At 48.9% G+C, this 20,374-nt stretch overlaps 1 protein-coding gene across 6 annotated transcripts in view; it reads left to right on the top strand.

The window, feature by feature from the left end:
* Positions 1-16,031, top strand: part of BCOR (BCL6 corepressor) — a 58,819-nt gene extending 42,788 nt beyond the window's left edge. For all 6 annotated transcript variants that reach the window (XM_042866605.1, XM_042866608.1, XM_042866606.1 and 3 more), the window contains 7 exons: positions 2,365-2,693; positions 3,028-3,288; positions 7,619-7,785; positions 12,519-12,664; positions 13,591-13,668; positions 13,877-14,027; positions 14,954-16,031. In XM_042866605.1, the coding sequence (XP_042722539.1) occupies positions 2,365-2,693; positions 3,028-3,288; positions 7,619-7,785; positions 12,519-12,664; positions 13,591-13,668; positions 13,877-14,027; positions 14,954-15,248 (1,427 nt within the window). In that variant the 3' untranslated portion in view covers positions 15,249-16,031. The remainder of the gene's footprint in view (positions 1-2,364; positions 2,694-3,027; positions 3,289-7,618; positions 7,786-12,518; positions 12,665-13,590; positions 13,669-13,876; positions 14,028-14,953) is intronic.
* The last annotated feature ends 4,343 nt before the right edge of the window (positions 16,032-20,374 follow it).

The following is a 20,374-nucleotide window of genomic DNA, read 5'->3' as shown; positions in this document are numbered from 1 at the left end:
CTTGGGCTCCCCCAGGGCTGGCAGCTCCATCAAGCTGGTGGCATTGCTGAGACCCTGTTGAGAGGGAGAAGCAGAAGGAAGGGGTCCTGCTGTCCCACACCGAGGGCAGGACTGAAGCTAGGTCACCCTGCACTGGAGACAGTGTTCCTGGGTGGCATCTCCAAAGCAGTCACACGTAAAGCTGCCAGCTTCAGTTCTGTCCTAAAGCTTCTTGCCCATCTTACTACTTCTTATGATTATCTAACTGCAGAAAACCCCAAACTTTGATGCTTACTGTTGGGGAAATTCTCCAAAAGGATTTATGGAGCAGAAGATCAAGACAGTTTAAAAGGTGCTTTGACTCTTCCTCCCTTGCTTTATGTGCTGCCTTGGTGAGCGTGGTATCCGCTCAGACATCCCTGCCCATCTCCTGCTCTCCTTTGTACTTCCAGAAAGAGATATCTTGTAGAGATTAAACGAGGGTCACTAACAAGGAGGTGCATTGTGTGAGGATGCTCGGCTTTCCCCCGCAATGCCTCCTGAGGCAGTGGCAGTCTTTTCTTAACACGTAACCTTGGGAAAGAGAAAAAGATGCCGCCCCATTCGTGCCCTGCTTCAGAGGCGTTGAGATTCAGTCGCCCCATGACTATGAAAAGCCTTCTGGTTTTGGAAGCCTCTCATAAAACCATAAACCCATCTAAGTTGCTCCTCAATGGCCAGTATGTGGAGGTTCTAGAAACCGTTCAGGTCACTTTGCTGGCCTCGCTGAAGTGTAAGCCTTTAAATCTGTAGTTTACCAGGGTGGGGAAGTTTTCCCTGTTGTACAACAGAGCATTCACTGTGTGGTGGTCACGCCAGGATGGAGACTTCTGCATGTTCCTTCTCACCCGGGACCTGTCCTCAAATTTCTCTCTCTGGCCTCAAGCAGGTGTTTCTAATGCAGGAGCAGACCCTGTTTCCCTGGCCGTTTCTCTCTGTGGCTGCTCCCACGTGCTGGCCGTGCTGGGAGGCACGCTCCTACAGCACTCCAGCCATGGCCCGCGGTGCCGGCAGCAGCCGAGGCATCCTGCAGCCTGCGGGCAGGGAGCTGGCCCTGCTCTGAGTCAGCTCACCACAAGCCACATCACTCATGGGGCTGGGTTTTTTAACTTGCATGGATATTAAAGGGATATTCCTGCCTGCTCTTGCTGCTCTCCCATCGTGGTTAGAAAGATCTGTGGTGCTGGAAGGATGGCCCCACAGTGGTGGGCTCAGCCCTCAGCTGGAAGGCATCCTGCCCAGCTGCAGATCCTGGAGGCTCACTGGATTTTGGTGCACAGTCTGCACATCATGTGTCCCATAAACTCCCTGACATCTGGCTGGCACACCACCATGTGCATCTTTTTCTAGAAAGTGGCTCCAAAGTGAGGGATTTCTGTTTTCATCTTTAGTCCAGAAAGTCTTCTGCAAGTTGCCTTTGCAGCTCTATTTAAGGGAAGGTAGAAGTGTGAAGAGCATTCTAGATTTTTTGTTACCAGCTGGCTCTGGATCACGCCTCTTTAAATAAAGGTTTCAGTTCTGGGAGCAGCCTGGTGCCTTGTTTGCTTCTGCCACCTCTTCTCTTCTGAAAGCAGCATCACTTCAGAGACTCCTCGGTGAGAAGAGTCTGTTTCAAGTGCTGTGGGTTTTTTCCGCACCGTCTCTCAGTGGTGTGGCATTGTCAGGCTGAAGTGTCCCTTCCTTTCCAGCCGCCCTTAGTGCATCTTTCTGCAAAGGGCTTGGTTCTGAGGTCATCTCGCTTCTCTTCCTGAGGGGAATTCGGGCTATAAAAAGTCAACTTTCCTGTCCTTGTTTTGTTGCAGACCTGCTTGCACTCTTTTTCTCATCGTGGCTTTTGGCCCATGAGAACAAGCCCTCTACCAACCCAACCTGTCCTTGAGTGCGTCCTGCCGCAGGCCTCTCTTGTGCTGACTTAAAACCGCTGCAGGGATGCTCCCTCTCTCGCTGCCCTCACTGCTGTCCCACCAGACTCCCCCACACTCTCCATTCTCCCTCTCCCCCTTCCAGCTCCATCCTTGCAGGCGCAGCCCGGTGGGGCGCAGGTGCGGAGCGCTGGGTTCCCAGTGCCTGGAGCAGGCAGCCCAGGTAAGGAGCGGCCGCTCCCCGGCTGGGTGCTGGCAGCAGGGAGCTGAGTGCAGCTCTTCGCATTGGGGCGTCGCGACTGTTAGCGGACATTAGGTTGCAGGATGCTGTTTACAATTGGAATGCGGCACGCTTGAAATATTAATGATTTGAAAATGTAATTGGTAGATCTCTTAAGCAGTCAAGGAGTTCGTGTTAAGTGCTAGCAATATGTTTTGCTTTTAACGCGCCATGCAACGTGTAATGCCTTTCCTTCCCGTTTAGGCTTGCCTGTATTCCCAGTGTCTCCGCACATGAAGAGCCTTTCATCCAGCAATGCAAACAGCAAAAGGCAGGCTCAGCCAAGCTGCACTCCAGCCTCGAGGTTGGCTGCCAAACAGCAGAAAATTAAAGAAAGCCGGAAGACAGATGGGCTGTACACAGACGAAGAGGAGGATTTCCAACCTGAGTCTCTGCTGCAGAAATACGCCGAGTGCGAGAAGCCATCAGGGAAACGTCAGTGTAAAACAAAACACTTGGCACTGCAGGAGAGGAGGAGGAGGTCATCCCTGACAGGGGATGACACCACAGATATCGAAAATGCCGAAGATAAGGTATCTTTATTTAGCCTTAATTGCCCACTAGCACTCCGTGTGCAGAGCTAACGCACAGAGCGACTGCACTGCGTGCATGCAGGCAGCGGTGCTCCGCGCTGGCGTTTCTGTGCGTGCTTTGCACGTTCTACGTTTGCTTTCCTTACCCTGCCCGTGTTTGATCTGCTGCTGTGGGGATGGAGGAGTCTCGCGTTTAAAAGCCATTGCAGGGCCTTCTTAAGAAAAATTCAGCGCCGGCAGAAGGGTGTAATTCTCTGCCGGCAAAATGCTGCATTGTAAAAGCGGGGAGGGAAAAGTAAAAGACAAAACCCCGACACGGTGATGGCTTTGACAGGTGGCGGTGCCGAAGAAGGTGAGGAAGCGCACGGAGCCCACTTCAGACTGCGACTCTTCGCCCGCCAAACCTTATGAGCAGAAGCTGTATGAGCGGCTGCAGCCCGCCCCACCGCCTCCCCAGCCTGCTGCGTTGCAGGTGGCCAGTCCCCCTCCTGAGCCCCCCCCCAGCCGGCCCATGCCGCCTGAGGCCCGCCGTCTCATCGTCAACAAGAACGCAGGCGAGACCCTGCTGCAGCGAGCGGCCCGCCTGGGCTACGAGGTGAGCCTGCGCCCAAGGGTGTTCCAGTGGGATGGGTGGGAGCCTGGTGCACTGCAGGAACCTTTCCCCCCTCCCACGGGGAGGGCTGCAAGCACGGGGTGAAGATCTATTAGCAGCCCTGGCTTCCGCCTAAATGCGAACCATCTGCAAACAGAACCCAGGGCTTTTATTTTTTTAGGTGATCTCTAATGAGCCGTGTCATTTTTGCCTTTGTCCCTGGCTGAGGAGCGGGTGGTTTAGAAGCGGGCTTTTGTTTTTCCGTCTTTTCTCCAAGGAGCGATGGGTGTGTGACACAGCACTCAGTGTCCTCCTGCACGCTCAGATGTACTGCAGGAGCGCTCCAGGCATGTTGTGCCGGCGGCCTGGAGCTTCCCAGCACTGCTCCTGCTCACGGAGCAGCCCCCTGGTGCTATGGAAATCGGAGAGTGATGCGCTCAGTGGCTCAGCTGCTCAGGACACTTGTATTTGGGTATGTAGATCTGGGAGGTGTTGTCATGCAGTGCCAGGCCTTGCGCAGCAGCGTGCAATTCCTGGCCTCAGTGTGGGTGGCCTCAGTGGCTGGGTGAAGGGACAGCCTCAACATCAGCACTAGTGGTATCAGTCTGAGCATCAACAGAACTTAAGGTCTTGTTGGAGCCTGGGCATGGCCTCTGTGTGGCCGGGGCTGGAGGGAGGCCTGCAGCTCTGGGAGAGGGCAGGCAGGAGGTTGGGCCCCTCACTGCAAGAAAGACACTGGGGCCTTCAAGTGTGTTCCAAGAAGGTCAGTGAAGCTGTGAGGGGTCTGAAGCACAAGTCTTACGAGGAGCAGCTGAGGGAGTTGGGATTGTGCAGTCTGAAGAAGAGGAGGCTCAGGGGAGACCCTACCAGTCTATACAGCCACCTGAAAGGAGGATGTGATGAGGTGGGGATCAGCCTCTTCTTCCAGGTAGGATAAAAGGGAATGGCCTCAATTTGCTCCAGAAGAGGTTCAAGTTGGATATTAGGAACAATTTCTTCTCAGAAAGAGTGGTGAGGCAGGGGCACAGGCTGCTCAGGGAGGTGGTGGAGTTGCTGTCCCTGGAGGTGTTCAAGAGCCTTGTGGATGTGGCACTGAGGAACATGGGCAGTGGGCATGGTGAGATGGGCTGGTTGGTCTTAGAGGTTAGACTGGGTGATCTTAGAGGTTTTTTCCAGTTTTTATGATTCCGTGGTTCTGTGGTGTGTGTCCTGTGCACAACTGCTTCCAGCTTGGGGCACTTCTAGCTGGGAGGAGGAGCAGTAGTTGCTACAATGTTACTATGGCAATCTTCATCATTTAAATTATTTAAGATCTAAAATTTCCCATGGATCCAAAGCCAAAATATATTGCAGTGTTAGTTGTGAGTGGGTATTTTCTTCCTGCTTGGCATCTTCAGGGACAAGCGCTCGGTTGCATAGTGGGCTGCCACGGGACACTGGGCACTTTGCTTTCTGTGCTGCACTCAGGTCAGTGGGGAGCTTCTAAAAAAATCTGTGATGAGCCAAGGTCCTGTTGAAGCAGGGGCTGAGGGCTTTCTGTCTGCTTTGCTGATAGCAGGAGCTGGCTGCAGCCCTTATCAGGATGGCTGCAGCCAGCAGCCAGGGTGAAGGTCCCGAAAGCCTTGAGCGGACCTGTGTTTGGGTGGGGTTTTCATTTTCTGTCAGAGGGCGGCTGCTCTGGATCTCCCCAGGAGCACAGCAGGGGAAGAGCTCTGTGGCTGTTAGTGGGGATGGCTGCCGTAGTGGGAGCAGCTGTGGGAGCTCTGCGTCTGGCCTGTTTGCTAGCCAGCAGCTGCACTGCTGTGCTCAGTAGGAAGCTGAATCCCCTGGAAAAATTGCAGTGGTCAAGAAGTTCCACAAAAAAAAAACAAAACAAAAAACAAGCTGGTGGGTCAAGCTCATTTGCTAGTGTGTGACCTGTGGCAGCTGGAGACGCTTGTTCTCTGCCATCCTCGTGAGCAGCAGAGCCAGTGGTGCCGCGGGGCGGCCATGGCTCATTCAGAGGCACATCGCTGTGCTCACAGCTAACCCGGGGCTGCGGGAGAGCCGTGCGCTTCCTTGGTTGGAGTCTGCGCCAGGCCCTGCGCATCAGCCTGCGGTCGTGCTTGAATCCATTACGTTTTCACCATTTGAAACAAATGACTTGAGATAATAGTAGTCTTAAAACTGTAATTTACTGTTTGTGGAGGGGGAAAAGAGGAGGGGGAATTACAGGGAACATAAAGGCTTTTCGGAAAAAAATTACAAGCAGCTTCTGTAATGAATGCGACGGGAGAAAGGCTGCCCGTCCGTGTGCTTGCTCAGTGCTTTTTAGTCCGTGCCTGGACTTGGGAAGTTCTCTGGTAGATTAGGGAATAAGTCCCATTTGGGAAGGCAGTTAAATGTGTGGTGTAGGGGGGGCAAAGGCTCTGGTGGGCTCTCTCTGCTGACACTGGGAATTGCCTTGGGGCCCAGCCCCATGCCGAGCACCACAGGTTGTCGTGTCTGCTCCGGTCAGTGGGTCTGTCTGTACTTCGTCTGGGAGCAGAGCAGAGCACCCACACAGGCGTTGAGCTTTCCTGTTGCACTTTCATGGCCTTCCTCCAGTGCTGGTGAGAGATGCTCGTGGAACCCAAAGCATGTTTGTAATACCACATGTCCCCACATTCGCCACCGATGGCTAATTTTTTTGTGAATTGAATAAATCATGTTAAGAAAAAGTTAATGAGGCATTTAATTAATTAACAATGTAGAGTTTTATGGGCTTTATGGTTACATTTTGTGGTTAATGGCATTCTTCTTATAGCTTCTTAATGTAGAATTGCCCGACAGAATTAGCGTTTTTGGCCAGTGGTGGGTCCTCTGCCCTGAAACAAGCCTTTTCCTTCTGCAGAAATAGTTGAAAGGCCCTTTTCTTATTCCGAGCTGCAAAAGCTATTTTAAACGGTAACTGCGTGCTAAAAGTGGCGCTGAGCGTGGCCAGGCTTCTGCTGCCTGCAACCATCCACCCGTTGTGTGCCCGGCAGGGAGGCCTGGTGTGCAGGGAAAGTCATGCCTTTAGGGTAAAATTTCACACCACTCTTCCTTGGGAAAGCATGAGGTGAGAGCATCCTCTTCTCTGGGCTGGTTCTTGGCCCTGGGGGCGATGAGTGGGATGATGGTGGCCAAGACTCAGGGCGGGATGGCTTCTGGCTGCTCCGTTCTCATTCTCAGGCTGGTTGGCGTGGGCCTGTGAGAAGCATGGCTCCATGCTGTATCCTGGATACCAGTCCCCAGGTCAGGGATGCTGGGAGCGCGGCTGATTGCGGGCTTTCTGCTGGATTTGAAGCCAGGAGAAATATCTGCATTGTGCGTAGTGTTCGCTGAATTTTTGTCTTTTGACAAAGCAAAGGGCCCCCTGATCCTTGCTGTACTTTGTAATCCTTGGGAGCAGCAAATGCACAATCAGTGCTTTCATTTTGCTGTGTGTGTGCCTACAGCATCACTTAAAAATCATAGAATCACTGAATCACAGAATTGTTTGAGTTGGAAGAGGCCCTAAAAGGCCTGTCTTGTCCAACTCCTCTGCAGTGAACAGGTACACCTGCAGCTACATCAGGGTGCTCAGAGCCCCGTCCAGCCTGACCTTGAGTGTCTCCAGAAATGGGGCTTCTACTGCCTCTCTGGGCAACCTGTGCCAGTGCCTCACCACTCCTATTATAAAAAACTTCTTTATATGTGGTCTAAATCTCCCCTTTTAGTTGGAAACCATTTCCTCGTATCACAACAGGCTGTGCCAAGGAGTCTGTCTCCTTTCTTCTTATAACTCCCCTTCAGATACTGAAAAGCTCCTCTCAGGTCTGTCCAGATTGGGTTGAGTTTTTTTTTTGCACAAATAGAGGAAGACTTGCATCACCCCAAATCTTTGGTTGGACTCCACTGTGGTGCACTGACTGCAGGATGAATGGTGCTGAGTTTACAGCACTGGGTTCGCTGTTTGGAGCTGGTGCCACTTGGGTTCCACCCAGGAATCAGCGTGGGTGAAGATGGGATTTCCCCGGTGATGACAGAACCAGGCTTTTTTGTTTCCTGATAGTAAACTGTCCTTTATTTGTTAAATGTGTTTTGCATTGGGTCACGTGCTTTTTCCTTTTACAATCCCAACTGATGTTAGCCACGATGCTGTTGCACGTGCAGAATCCTGCACTCAGAAGTGCAGGTGTACGGGCCAAAGCATTGCTGCCAGCCCCACGCATGGAATTATCATAGCGATTGTGTGTGTCGTCTCCTCCATAATCTTTTTCTTTAGAGAAGAGAAGCCCGTGCAGTGACAAATAACTCAGTGTGTCTGTTTTTCGTCCTCTGCTCTTTCCAGGAAGTGGTGCTGTACTGTCTGGAAAACAAGGTCTGCGATGTCAACCACCGTGACAACGCAGGTTACTGTGCCCTGCATGAGGCCTGTGCCAGGGGCTGGCTGAGCATCGTGCGGCACCTCCTCGAGTACGGGGCTGATGTCAACTGCAGCGCGCAGGATGGAACCAGGTGAGCAGCACCCAGCACCATGATGGCCACGTGGGGATGTGCTTCGTCCCTCTGCCTTCTGCCCCCAAGCTTGCATGAAGCCCCCAGGGTTGCAGTGCTGCTCTGCCCCTTGTCTTTGGGGCCAGGCCTCAGGCTCTCAGGGTGATGGAGTGCTGGAATTGTTGTGCCTCAAATTCAGCGCAATGTGGGTTTTTTTTTTCTCCTGGGAATTTTAACAAGTTTTTTTTTTTTTTTTTTTTTTTTTTAAAGAGTTTGTGAAATCCCCAGCTGCAGGGCAGGAAGGAATGATACTTGAGCTGCAGCTCCATTTGTCCGTGCTCCAGGTCCTTTGAATTGTGCCAAAAGAGTGGTCTTTGCCTTGTTAGTGGTGTTACTTTTAAGAGCACTTCAGGCTTTTGCAGCGATTGGTTGTGCAAGCCCTATAGGTGCTATATAAAAATGTTGTTTTGCTTAGCTGTTAAACCATATTGTCTGTGCGTTGCATATTTTGGATTGATTTTTTTAGTGCCAGTGCTGGCTTTTGTTTCCCTTAAGAGAATTGTAGGGGTATTCACAGAATAGATATTGAGATTGGTTTTGTTTTATGTTTTCCATTTTGCTTTGAGGATGTAGAGCATGTGGCTCGGCATCTTTTCTAAGCTCCTGGTGCGTCTCCTAATGGAAAGTCCTACCGGACCCCTAAGCCCGCCTTTGGCCACCTCTGCGGGGCTGACCTTGGGATAACTTTTCCCCCGAATATGCATTACTTGATCGCAGCTATTCATGTTGGGGACAGGTCGCTTTGTATTCCACCAGGCTCCTGCTGCTTGTTATCTCAAATTGTTTATCACATTTGCCATCACCATCCCAATAGCTGGGGAGGGAAAATCAGCATGACTAAGGTCTGCTGCTTTTGTTTTTAAGCTCTTCATGCATTAGCTGGGTAAGGGAGGAGTCTGCAGAACAAAAGTTGGGCTGTGGGGTTGGTCCATCAGGGCCCCAACGGCTGCCCCAAGGCAGCCACTGGAGGAGCCCCCCAGGGGCACCCAGCGCCCCCTTGAAGGGATCCCAAAGCTGTTTGTCCCACTGACGGAATAACTCAGATAGCAAACCACCCGGAGCTGTGCCATCACTGCCACCTGGAAGTGTGGATTGGGTTTCAGTTCAAAGGTGGAGTTGATCTTCCAGGAACAATCTTGGCTGGTGTGAAAGTTGTTTTGGAGAAAATGTACTTTAGGAGTGCATAGTCTGACCCTGGATTTGCTGTCAGAACTCAACTTGTGCCTCCCTTTGCTTTCTGGTGGCAGGCTTAGTGTTTTTTGAGATTGTGTCCCGTGGACAGTGTAAATCCCAGGTGCATGCAAGCCTGATGCTGCTGTGCGACTACCAACAGAACTGAGAGCAGAGGCTTTGGTGGGGAGTGCCTGAGCAGCGCTGCCTCTGCTTTCACTTGGGCCAGCCTTGTCCATCTCCCCAGAGCAGCTCCCGGCATTCATAAGACAAATCGCATTTTGATCTTGAAGCCTGAACCAGTTCTCATCCTTAAAACTTTTGGGTGAAAAGCGGTGTCAATCCTTCTCAACTTTGTTGCTTTTCAGGTTCCAATTTGTAGATTCATAGAATTGTTTGAGCTGGAAGGGACCTTTAAAGGCCATCTAAACCAACTTCCCTGCGATGAACAGGGATGGCTATGGTTAGATTCCTGAATGTGTTGCCCCCTTGGGAAGATATTTATGTCTTAAAAGCAAACAAACAAGAAAAAGAAACCCCATCATCAAAGACTTAACACCCCACCCCTGCTTCTGTAACTGCGCTGAATGTGCTTCGTTGTCCCCTCCACCACCTCCCCAGTCCACTCATCAGCCAGAGGTATTTTTGGTCGCTCTGGGAGCTCTTGAGTCCCTGGGCAGCAATAGTGAGCTCATTCAGCATGCTGCTTGGGCAGCCAGCGTGAGCCCGCAGTGTCACCATTGGTCAGTGTGTCAGGGGGGCTCGGTTTGGTTCCAGTTCCTGACACTTGGGTCTGTGTTGCTGTGCTTCCCTATGTAGGGAAACAGGCTGCAGTGTTTTCCCTCCTTTTCCCTAAATGTGTGTTGGGGGATGCTGAGCTGTTGCCAGCAGACAACGTGCTGAGGTGGCTCTCTCCACGCCCTCTGGTTGGTGTTGGTAGGAGTAACGAAGCCTCTTGCTGCAGTGTGGAAATCTGGATGGTGCCTGGAAGGCTGTGAGCAAAACCCGGCTGGTCTAAATTGTTTATAATTTTGGTGGTGGAATGATAAACCCCCAATGAAATGTTTTCTTGACTCGAGCAGTAAAAATAGTAGTAAGGGTTGGATGGTACATCAGAGTGGCTGAGATGCGCGTCTGCTGTAGGATGTCACTGCTCTTGAATGTCCCCAGACCCTTCTGGGGCCTTTTTGAAGGGTATGTTTTAAAAACAAACTGTACTGCTGTTAATGGTACTATTAGGGGTAGAGAGTGTTTATTTCATCAGTGCTCAGGGCAGAAAAGATTATATGGGCAAAGGAGTGCAGGAGAGGACTCACAGGGATCTTTTTCTCATGTCAGAAAGTTGCTAGCTCCAGCACTCACTTCTGCAACTTACGAATAGGGTGGTATGCCCCGTCAAGACAGAGAAACATTCCTTCCTTTGCCTGCCCTGGTGGGAGAAGCAGATGTGGGTATCCTTCACGCGATCCCACCGGTGAGCCTGCCAAAAAGCTGTGCTAGCAATAAAGGATCCTGTCAGTGCCCCATTACTGCTTTATCTGCGTGAATCTCTCCCGTTTTTCTCCCTGCCAACATTTTCTTTCCTTCCTTTGCTTCCTTCTATTTATCGTTCTTCCTCCTTCTGCACAACCTTGCTGCACCTTTCCTTCTCATAGCTTTCATAAAATGCAGGTTGTGCCAGGGTGCTCTGTGGGCGGCAGAGATGGAGCTGCTCCATCCCACTGCCTGCCCTACTGCTGCCCGGTTGCAGCACCCTGCTCAGCTGTACAGAGGGGAGAGAGGGTCCCTCCTGGGGTTTTCTTCTTTAATAAACTTGGCCGGGCGTTGTTAAATCGATGGAAACACCGGGCAGCAATTGAGGTGCTGTTTTTAATAAGTTAAGCAATCATCTTGAATTCGTTACTGCTTCTAAAGCCACTTAGGTAAGTCAGTTAAAAAAAAGAAAAAGAAAATGACAGCAAACAACAAACAAGAAAACCCACAAACCAATAAACCCACAGTCCTTCCCCCACTCCAAATGAAACCAGAAAATCCTAATTCTGAAATAAAATGGAAAACAGTTCACCATTAAAAACTGCAGTAACATGAGTGAGTAGGGGATAGAAATGTACTCAGTGTTGGAACATTGCGTGCACCTTTCCTGTGCCCTGCCAGGTTTTTGGCATGGGATGCTCTGTGCCAATGGGCATGGTAGTGTTTTGATGTGGGTGAGTGTTGCTGCTGCACATGCACCGAGTGTTGAGGGGAGGCTGCCTGGGCTGCAAGGCAGTATGGCACCATCCTTCTCAGGGCGTGTTGTTTCAGTGCAATGTTGGAGAGATTGATGAGGGGTGCTCTGACCCTTGGCATGGAGTGAGCCCTCCCTCTGCAGGGAATGAGCTCCACACTCTCTGTATTTGCCTCTTAATGTCTGCGTAGCGTGTGCATGTTAACAGCAGAACTGTGCACAGCTTTCCAGTGAGATGGAAGCAAGTGTGAGTGCTTCGTGTCCCCAGTGTTAATCATCCTACATCACAGCCTACTGGAAGGCACTTGGAATAAGCACACCTGGAATGTATTTCTTCGTGAGATGCTGCATCTCAAAGCTCCCTCCCACCAGCCCCACTCTGCAATAGATGTGAAGGCAGCAGCTGTCCCCTTCTGCGCCCCGGCCCCTCACTGTTTTGCATAGCCACCAATCCCAGCTCACTCCCTGGCCACCAGCCCACGCCAATGCAGTCCTCACATAGCAGGGATGCTGCTGCGTGTGGTGGGGGGCTCGGCCCTGGTGAGCAGCCAGCACCACTTGGCACACAGGGCCCCGGGCTTTTCTTGCTCCACTTCCAGATGAGGTTTCCTTGTGATGCGGCTTGGCGAGTTTTGCAGGCAGGCAGCACGCGGTGCTGGCTGCAGCCGTCCTTCTCTCTCTAGACTTGTGATCTGGCAGGGGCAGCCGCGTTTCTGCTCAGCAGCCTGAAGGGAGGGAGAGGAGCGCAGTTGCTGTGGCTGTTTGCCCCTGGGCTTGGCTGTGTTCCGTTCCCTGCTCCTCGCTGTCCTGGGAAATGATGGGATTTAGCACGTCTTCATTAGTCAGGGGGCGATAGGTTCTGCTTCCAGACTGCTCCCCGTTACGTATAATAAATTTTAAAGGCAGGCTGAATGGGCCTGTGCTGCGCAACACGCTGCTAAATGGGCAGAGATTTGGAGCGGCAGAGCGACTTGCAGCAAAACCATGTTTGTGAGGCATCGTGCAAACTCCTGCTTTCTGTTACAGGGCTGTAATTATTGTACCGGCCCTCAAAACGCGGAAGGCCATGAATAGCTGCAACAGAAATGCCTGCCCCGAGCAGTGTGATGTGAAAAACCGAGAGGGGAAGGAGCGCTGTGCGAGTGAAACTGACAATGAGACGATTGACAGCTGTATTAATAGTGTTACTCGCTATAAATAACTTTGGTCTGAAGTCAGGAGTTTCTTTTCAAATACATTTACATAATTCTTGAGTCAAAGTCTAACGCCGCGATCTCTTTTTTTCCCTTCTCCCTAGGCCTATCCATGATGCAGTAGAAAATGATCACTTAGAAATTGTCCGCCTGTTACTGTCTTATGGTGCTGACCCAACGCTTGCGACGTACTCGGGGAGGACCATTGTGAAGATGACCCACAGCGAGCTGATGGAGACCTTCCTCACAGGTGGGTGGCTCCTGGGTGCAGATGGCCATGGGGTGATGTTTCAGCCCCAAAAAGTCCTATTCCTTGCTTCCTGATAGGGGACTTGCAGAGCTTCCCTCTGTGTACAAAAGCACAGCCAAGTTTCCCATGGTCTTTCTTTTTTCCCCGTGTATTATTTTTTGCAAGTTCTGCTTCATTCTGTATCTCATAAAATTATGCCTACATTCTTTTCAAACATGTGTCCATGTTGTAACATACTTTTAGAGTTTTCCCATTCGTTTTGATTAAAGACACTTGTTTTCCCTACTAACCTCACCTCTGGAAGTTTCCAGTACTCACAGTCAATCAGTTTAAGCACTTACCCATGTACCAGCACAGAGAACACATAGGTGTGTCAGGACACCAGTACTGTAGACTTCCTGGTGTCTTGAATCCCAGTGTTTTTTCACCAACTCAGTGTTCAAATCTCACAAGTTATGTCTGTGTAGCATACTTTGATCTCCTAAACATAGTTGTAGGGAAAAATCTTTTCATCAGTTTCTTTGTGGCCACTGCTTCACCCCCAAATCGATGTCCAGAGTAACTGCAGGCCAAAAAGCGTGGCAAATCCCACATTTCACAGAAATAAAAGGTCATTATTAGCTACTACAGCTTGAGGTCAGGTCCATCTCTGTCAGACCCAGGGTGGTTATGTGATGTCATGTGGTTATATGTGGTCATCGTTTCATGTGATGGGAGAAGGGATGCAGGGAGAAGCAAATTCCGGGCGTGTTTTGAGGATGGCATGTCCATGATGTCTTCCATAGGGTGTGCATCAGGAATATGCTGTGTTTCTGGTGGAAGGCTTGAAGTATGCATGGTGGGACTCTGTATGATGCACGGTTTGCTAAACTTGCCAGCTTTTTGTTCTCATCAGTATGTTTTTGTTGTTGTTTTTTCCTCTCCAGAGTATTTAACTGACCTGCAAGGTCGAAATGGTGATGACCCTGGTTTGTACTGGGACTTCTATGGAAGCTCTGTATGTGGTAAGCAAATGTTACCCTTTATCTCTTTGTATGTGGAGACTTCCAAAGCATGCAGCAGGTGAGGGTGGAGGCTGGCTTGTTTTTGTGGCAGAGGAAGTTAGGAAGAAAGCAAACCAATTTTTTTTACAGATCATATTATTGGAAGGGAAGCAAGACCTGCAGTGGTCTCTTAAATGTTGACTTGGTCTCTTTATTCAATTTTATTTAGATCCGAAGGATGAATCCGGATTTGATGTCTTGGCAAACCCCCCTGGCCCGGGTGAGGAAGACGAAGATGGCTTTAGCGATGTGTTTGAGTTTGAATTTTCAGATGAGCCTCCCTTGCCATGTTACAACATACAAGTGTGTCTCTCTCAGGGGTAAGAACACATACAGGTTTGGGGCTTGGGATGGCAGCAGCTCATCTCTGCTGCATAGCAGAGTGAATGACATTTGAACACAAATTCCTCCCCTCATTCTAGCCGGACACCTGGTATAACATCCCCAAATGCAAGCAGTTCTAGTGCTTTGAATTGGCATTGATGTCTGTAAAGTGTTCTTAATTTTATTTAATGAATAAATTCTGCTTTGCTGAACAGACACACTTTCGGGATTGTCAAAACACGACAGTGCTACTGCTGTTCTAGGTGCTGCAACAGAACTTGTTTAAACTCTGAATAAAGTCAAACATGTTACAGAAGATACTATGATAATAATAATAAGCAAAGACCTGAGAAGTTTTATTCTCTGTTATAGTCAAGATATAAATTAGCTTAGTAAACAGCTACCATTTGTCATTTGAATCATTTTAATGACAGCTGTGGGAAAAGTAGTTCTAAATAGTAATCAAGAAGGAGGGCAGGTTTTAGCATGTTCTCATTACTTTGGTGATTGATGTAACTCAAGTTTTCTGAGCAGAAAAGTAGGAAGATTAAATTAAAGAATTGTCTTCTTAACCTGAAAAATAACCCTCCAATGGCTTGTATTCTGTATCAGCATCTCTGGAAGTCAGAGATGCTGAAACTCACGTTCTAACTGTTGGCCATCCCCTGACTTGCTGCCAGGCTCAGACTGGTGAAAGTTTGAGACGTTGGTACGGCTTCTGGCACACGTGCTCACAAGCCTCAGGTTTGCAGGCTCCAGCACCTGCATCCACGGTGTGTGAGCCCCAGGGCAAAGCTCTTGGCTTGGAGGGGGTGGTTTGTTTGTGTGGGGAGGGCAGGCTCAGTCACACAGCGGTGGAGCGGTAGAGGGTTGAATAGCTTCGTGTCAGTTGCTGGAACGTTTTTTTCCTTTGCCTCCACAGACCGCGAAACTGGCTCTTGCTCTCAGACGTGGTAAAGAGGCTAAAAATGTCATCTCGCATCTTCCGCTGCAACTTCCCCAATCTGGAAGTCGTCACCATCACAGAGGCAGAGTTTTACAAACAGACTTCTCTCAGCCAGTTGTTCGCTTGTGCTACGGACCTTGAAGCGTTTAACCCAGAAAGCAAAGAGCTGTTGGACTTGGTAGAGTTTACAAGCGAACTCAAGACTTTGCTGGGCTCCTCGCTTCATTGGTTGCATCCACATGAGGACCCTCCCTTCGACATCCTTTGGTGAACCAACAGGCCGTTTAATGTACAGTGCTATATACAATTACTTCTTTATGTATATGTGTTCAAATGCAATTGTTTCTGTAAAGAAAGGACACTATTAAATATGAAAATATCTTTCCTTTATATAAGAGATCTGAATTCCAGTTGGATGGATTTTGGAAGAATTTTTTTTTAACTTCAGTCAGTTTTTACGAAATTGTTATATAATGTTTCTTTAAATGCACACAGGCTTTGGGATAAGTTTGTTATTACTTGGAACATTTTTTTTTTAGAGAACACACCCACACATTGACTTTGTTTCATACAAAGCACTGATTACACAGAACATACTTTTTATAGGTGATGTGATCAAAGTCATGTGGCTTGTTTGGGAGATAGGATTCGGTAAGGCACTTGGTGATATTATTTTTGTTTTTTTGTTTACAGAATTACCTGCTTTGGCCAGGTAAGCACTATTGAATATAATTCAATAGTTTGTAATATAAATTAAACCATATCCATACGCATCAACTAATTGTAAGAACTTTTATATCCTAATTTAAAAGCTGTGAAATTTAGTTTTCACACATCAAACCGGATTGTTTATATATGTTTAAACATTTTATGCTCTTTATTTAAAGAAGACTTTGAACTATTTTTTCTGTACCTTGTAAAATATTGAAAAACTAACATATGTTGAAGTTGCTTGAAAACTGTACATAAACTAAATTTTCTGAATTGTGTGTTTATGTTTGAGATCTGTGTTTTAACTTTGTAAGTAAATCTCCTGCCTTTGTATTTATATTTTACAAAAATTTTCTTAAAGGCAATAAAACTGTTGAGAAATGAAGATGCTAACATGACTCCCATTAATTCTGTGCATGATTGTGAAACGAGCTCTGACTTAATAATGTTTATGAAAAGAGGCTCTACGTGCATTTCCTGCAGAGCAGAGCTGAGCTGGCACAGGTGCTCGAGAGCGGTTCGTGAAATCGGAGGTAGAATCTACATTGACTTTCTAAATTCAAGGTTACGAGAAAACATTGGGAGCCCTTTATGGGACAGAGGCTTAAAAGCAGCATTCACAATACTTTCTGCATTGCCTTTTAGTTGAAGAATTGTGAATAGGTTCAATTATTTTTCCTCCTTTGTCATCTTTTTAAGTTGAATTGACTGAATTTTCTTTTCAGTGGTGTCTGCAGAGGGGAGGAAAATAGTACTAGGGTAAATCATTTAGTTTTAATACAAAGCGCTGAGGCTGCGAGCACACTTTGGGCTAACCAAAGGGAGAATTTTTCAGGGAACAGAAGCTCGCTGTCATATAGCTCAGGAATTGGCAGCGAAAAAGTGGGGCTCGCAGGGCTTGCACAGGCCCTGCAGTGCTTCAGGGTGACGTGGCAGGCCCCTCTTCTCCCCCCTGCCCTGCAGGCTAACAGGATACGGGCACATTGTGTATTTTGGCCGGCTCCTCGGGATCCTGAGATGTCCTCCTGAGCATCTCCCCTCAGTCAGCCCTGTGTGCTCTCCATACAGTTGGGCCACCTCCATGCTGGCACTGGGCCCTGTGCTCAAATACAGTAACAGCCGCACGCTGCTGTCATGCAGGCACGCCTGCACGCTAAAAATAGGGTAGCAGCAGGGACACCTGACCGCAGTGAAGTCCCTCGATGTAACGTGGCCATTTTATCCTTGGGGTGTGCTTCTTTGTAATGGCGGCGTACCTGGGAGAGCAGAGGAGACTAGCCAGGCCTGAGGGCCTTGCGGAAAGGCTTCCCTCGGTCCACGGGCCTTGGTATGAACTTGGTATGAACTCCTCCTCTCTGCCTCACCCAGAGGATTGGGCTCTGCTGGGGAGCATCCCCTTTGGGCTAAATATCCCACATAACTCTCCCTGTGGAGCAATCCCTCAAAGGCTGAGCCCAGGCACCCATTGGAAGCTCAGTGTGGCCTCTGGTTTGTGGGATCACGGGAGCAGAATGGAAATAATATCAGATCTGCTCCCAGCAGCCAGACTCACCCCTAGAAACAGCTTGAAGCTGGCTTCTCCCTTCGTTTCTGTGCTAAATGCCAGCCCCATAGATGGGACCCATGGCTTGTGCATAAAGGGAACAAGGTGTCAGGGAGCAGCAAACACAGGCAGCTGCCAATCCCCAGCTCTGCGTGCAGGACTGCTGTTAGACATTCAGGTTTGTTACTTTGTTCACGCAGGAAAAAAAGCCCACATTGCTGCTTTAAACTTGTACAGAAACTAACCGAAAAATAGCACATCCGTTCAGCATTGCTTGCAGTGCATAGCATTTGCAGCTCTTTGTGGGTCTTGTGTTGGTAGGAGCAGGCTTGGCACCACTACACAAAGCGTGAGCTGAATGTCACAGTCATGAAGAGGCATATTAGTTCCTTTCTCAGTCACCACTGCATTTCTGCCAAGAGGAGGTTCAGAAGAAAAGGACTGGAATCCAGCAAATCTAACTCTGTGAACTTGTAGGTGAAAAAATCCCCAAACATATGTGAAGATGGGGCTCTTTCAAGCAATCTAAGTGTCCCACCCAGGTCTTGCTAATTACGCATTTCACCTCTTAGAGTGCTTTGCACTCATTTCACCTTGCTTGCACATCGCACCCTCCTGCAGGTTAGGTGTGCGCTGAAGCACTGCCAGCAATGCTGCCTTCTGCCTTAGGGCTGGGGTGAAGGCACTGTGTGGTTACTTCTGGCTTGCCAGCCCAGAAAGAAACCTCCAGACTGTGTGCACATTTTGCTCCAGCAGACCGAAGTGCCGGTGGCTGGTTGCTCTCTTGAGCCAGGTATGAAGTGCAATTCTGCCACTAAATAGATTTTCCTTTTGTTGTCACATTAATTTGCAGCTCATTAATAGTGACAGCAGTGAGGTACTGCACTGAAGCAGATTTGCATATTCATGACTAACTTATTATTAAACAAATAAGATTTCCCTAGCTTAGGAAGCACCCAGAGTAATGCCACATTGTACATTATATCAACCTGGATGTTTTATTTTCTCCTTAATATGTTAATAGATGCAAAGGGTGCTCTTTTTTAAAATAAATGTGCATCTATGAAATAAGATGTAATTTAAAATACCAGAATCACTTAAATAGCGATCCATTAGCAAACCTGCCAATAACTGAGCAGGAAAACCTATTGCACAAATCAATTAATCCATTCGAACTTCTTGCATCTGTGGGGATTCTGGGGCTAGTGGTAACAGCATGCCTCATCCCATGCCCAAGGAAGTGTGGGAAAAGCTCCCATAGTTCAGCAGCTGCTCAAAACCTGTAGGCAGGAGGAAGAGGGGATGAAGGGTGTCCCTCCAGAGTGCATCTCAGTTCCCTTGCTTCTGACAGTGAAGGTCATTTCCCATGAAGCAGCATGATTTTTTTTTTTTTTCCATCAGGCTGTTCAAGACTAGCTGGCTTGCATATCAAGCCCTTCTTCAGTTCCCTGCTGCATCCGTACTTTTCATTCCTTTCTGGCTCTTTTAGCAATGTTCAAGGCACTGGGCATAATTGCCTGCGCAGGAAGCAGCTGGTCGTTGCAATGCTCCTCTCAGCCCTCAAGTTATTTTTTCCTGGCTCCAGTTTCCAAAGGTGTTGCCTAACCATGAAACCGAATGTGGTTCTGACCCCTTCCTGCTGTTCCTACTGTTTCTGTGTGAGTCACAGCCATCCCTCCTGCAAGGATGATCCCTTCTCTATCAGAAGATAACTTTATTTAGAATCATTAAGGTTGGAAAAGACCACTAAGATCATCTAGTCCAACCACCAACCCATCCCTACCATGCCCACTGCCCATGTCCCTCAGTGCCACATCCACACAGTTCTTGAACACCTCCAGGGATGGTGACTCCACCACCTCCCTAGGCAGGATGTGGGATCTGTCCTTAGCGCCATGTCCCGTACAGGGCTACAGCCCGGTCTCTGCTGCTCTGTGGGCTGCAGCCATTTCAGTGTGCAAAGGATGTAGAGATGTCAACATGCACGGCAGACACTTGTGATGTCAGAGACGGTACTTTGTATTTGTAGCTGTTTCAATAACAAGGAGAAGGCTCCCTAATGAAAATCCTTTTCCAGTGTGTCACAATGCTCCCATTTAAGTAAAGCCTATGCAAAGGTGAGTCCTGACAGCCTCCTGAAATGGAAAGGGCAGATTATTTAACCACCGATCAACACTAATAACTCTTGGCAAATACAGTATGCAAATTGAGAGCATGTGCTGGACGGGTTCTGCATGGACAGCCTGGCCTGGCTGCTCTCAAGGCACCACCGTGAATAACAGAGAGGGGCTGCCACTGTGCTGGGCAACCAGTGACAGAGCACACCATTGGAATAAACCCAGCAATTGGAAATGGGATATCTTACTATTGCATCTTAAGGGAAATATTGATTTAAGTGTATTTGTGATGTACCAGTCTACAAAAAACAGTTAAAAAAAAAAAAAATCCCCTTTCTGAATTGGACTTAGCTTAGCTCTACCCTACAGACTATTGAAAGAGCCAGAAAGGAATGAAAACTATGACTGCAACAGGGAGCTGAAGAGGGTTTAGATACACACACTGGCTAGTCTTGCACAGACTGAAAAAATCATGCTCCTTTGTGGGAAATGCAGAACAAAGCATGGAGTGGGGAACTGTGCAGAGTGAGGACTCAGCCTTGGACTCAGTTCTGAGTCACGGCATGGTTTTACACTAGCATGGAGAATTTGGAGCCCCTCACTATAGGGCCAGCTCAGCAAGGCAATGCGGTGATGGGTGCAGTAGCCCTCATGCTGCTGGGGGTGGTGATCTCCCTGCTCCCCCATGAACTGATGACTGTCACAGACCTGGTAGAGCCAGGTGCCCAACCATGGGCACATGGCAAAGGGGAAAGGCCAGACAGCAAAGCCTTGCCCTATTGGTGGCCGTGTGGCAGTGCCTCAGCTCTGCTGGTGCAGAGGGATGGCAGTCACCTGCCTCCTTAACCTTGGATGCTCAGCACAGCCGCCAGCTCCCGATGGAGCCCTTAACAACCCAGCGACCAAAAGTGCCTGGTCCCCAAGGGGTTACCTCGCCTGAAGTGGCTGCCGTGTCCAAGGAGCCTTGTGCCTTTGATTAGCCCTGTTTTCAAAGACTTAGAAGTGAGCTTGATTAGCAAAGTCAAC

Source organism: Lagopus leucura, unplaced genomic scaffold (assembly GCF_019238085.1).
Source record: "Lagopus leucura isolate 7727_CA_CO unplaced genomic scaffold, USGS_WTPT01 Super-Scaffold_100001, whole genome shotgun sequence".
Classification (NCBI taxonomy): Eukaryota; Metazoa; Chordata; class Aves; order Galliformes; family Phasianidae; genus Lagopus; species Lagopus leucura.
This window is presented reverse-complemented; position numbering and strand designations above follow the sequence as displayed.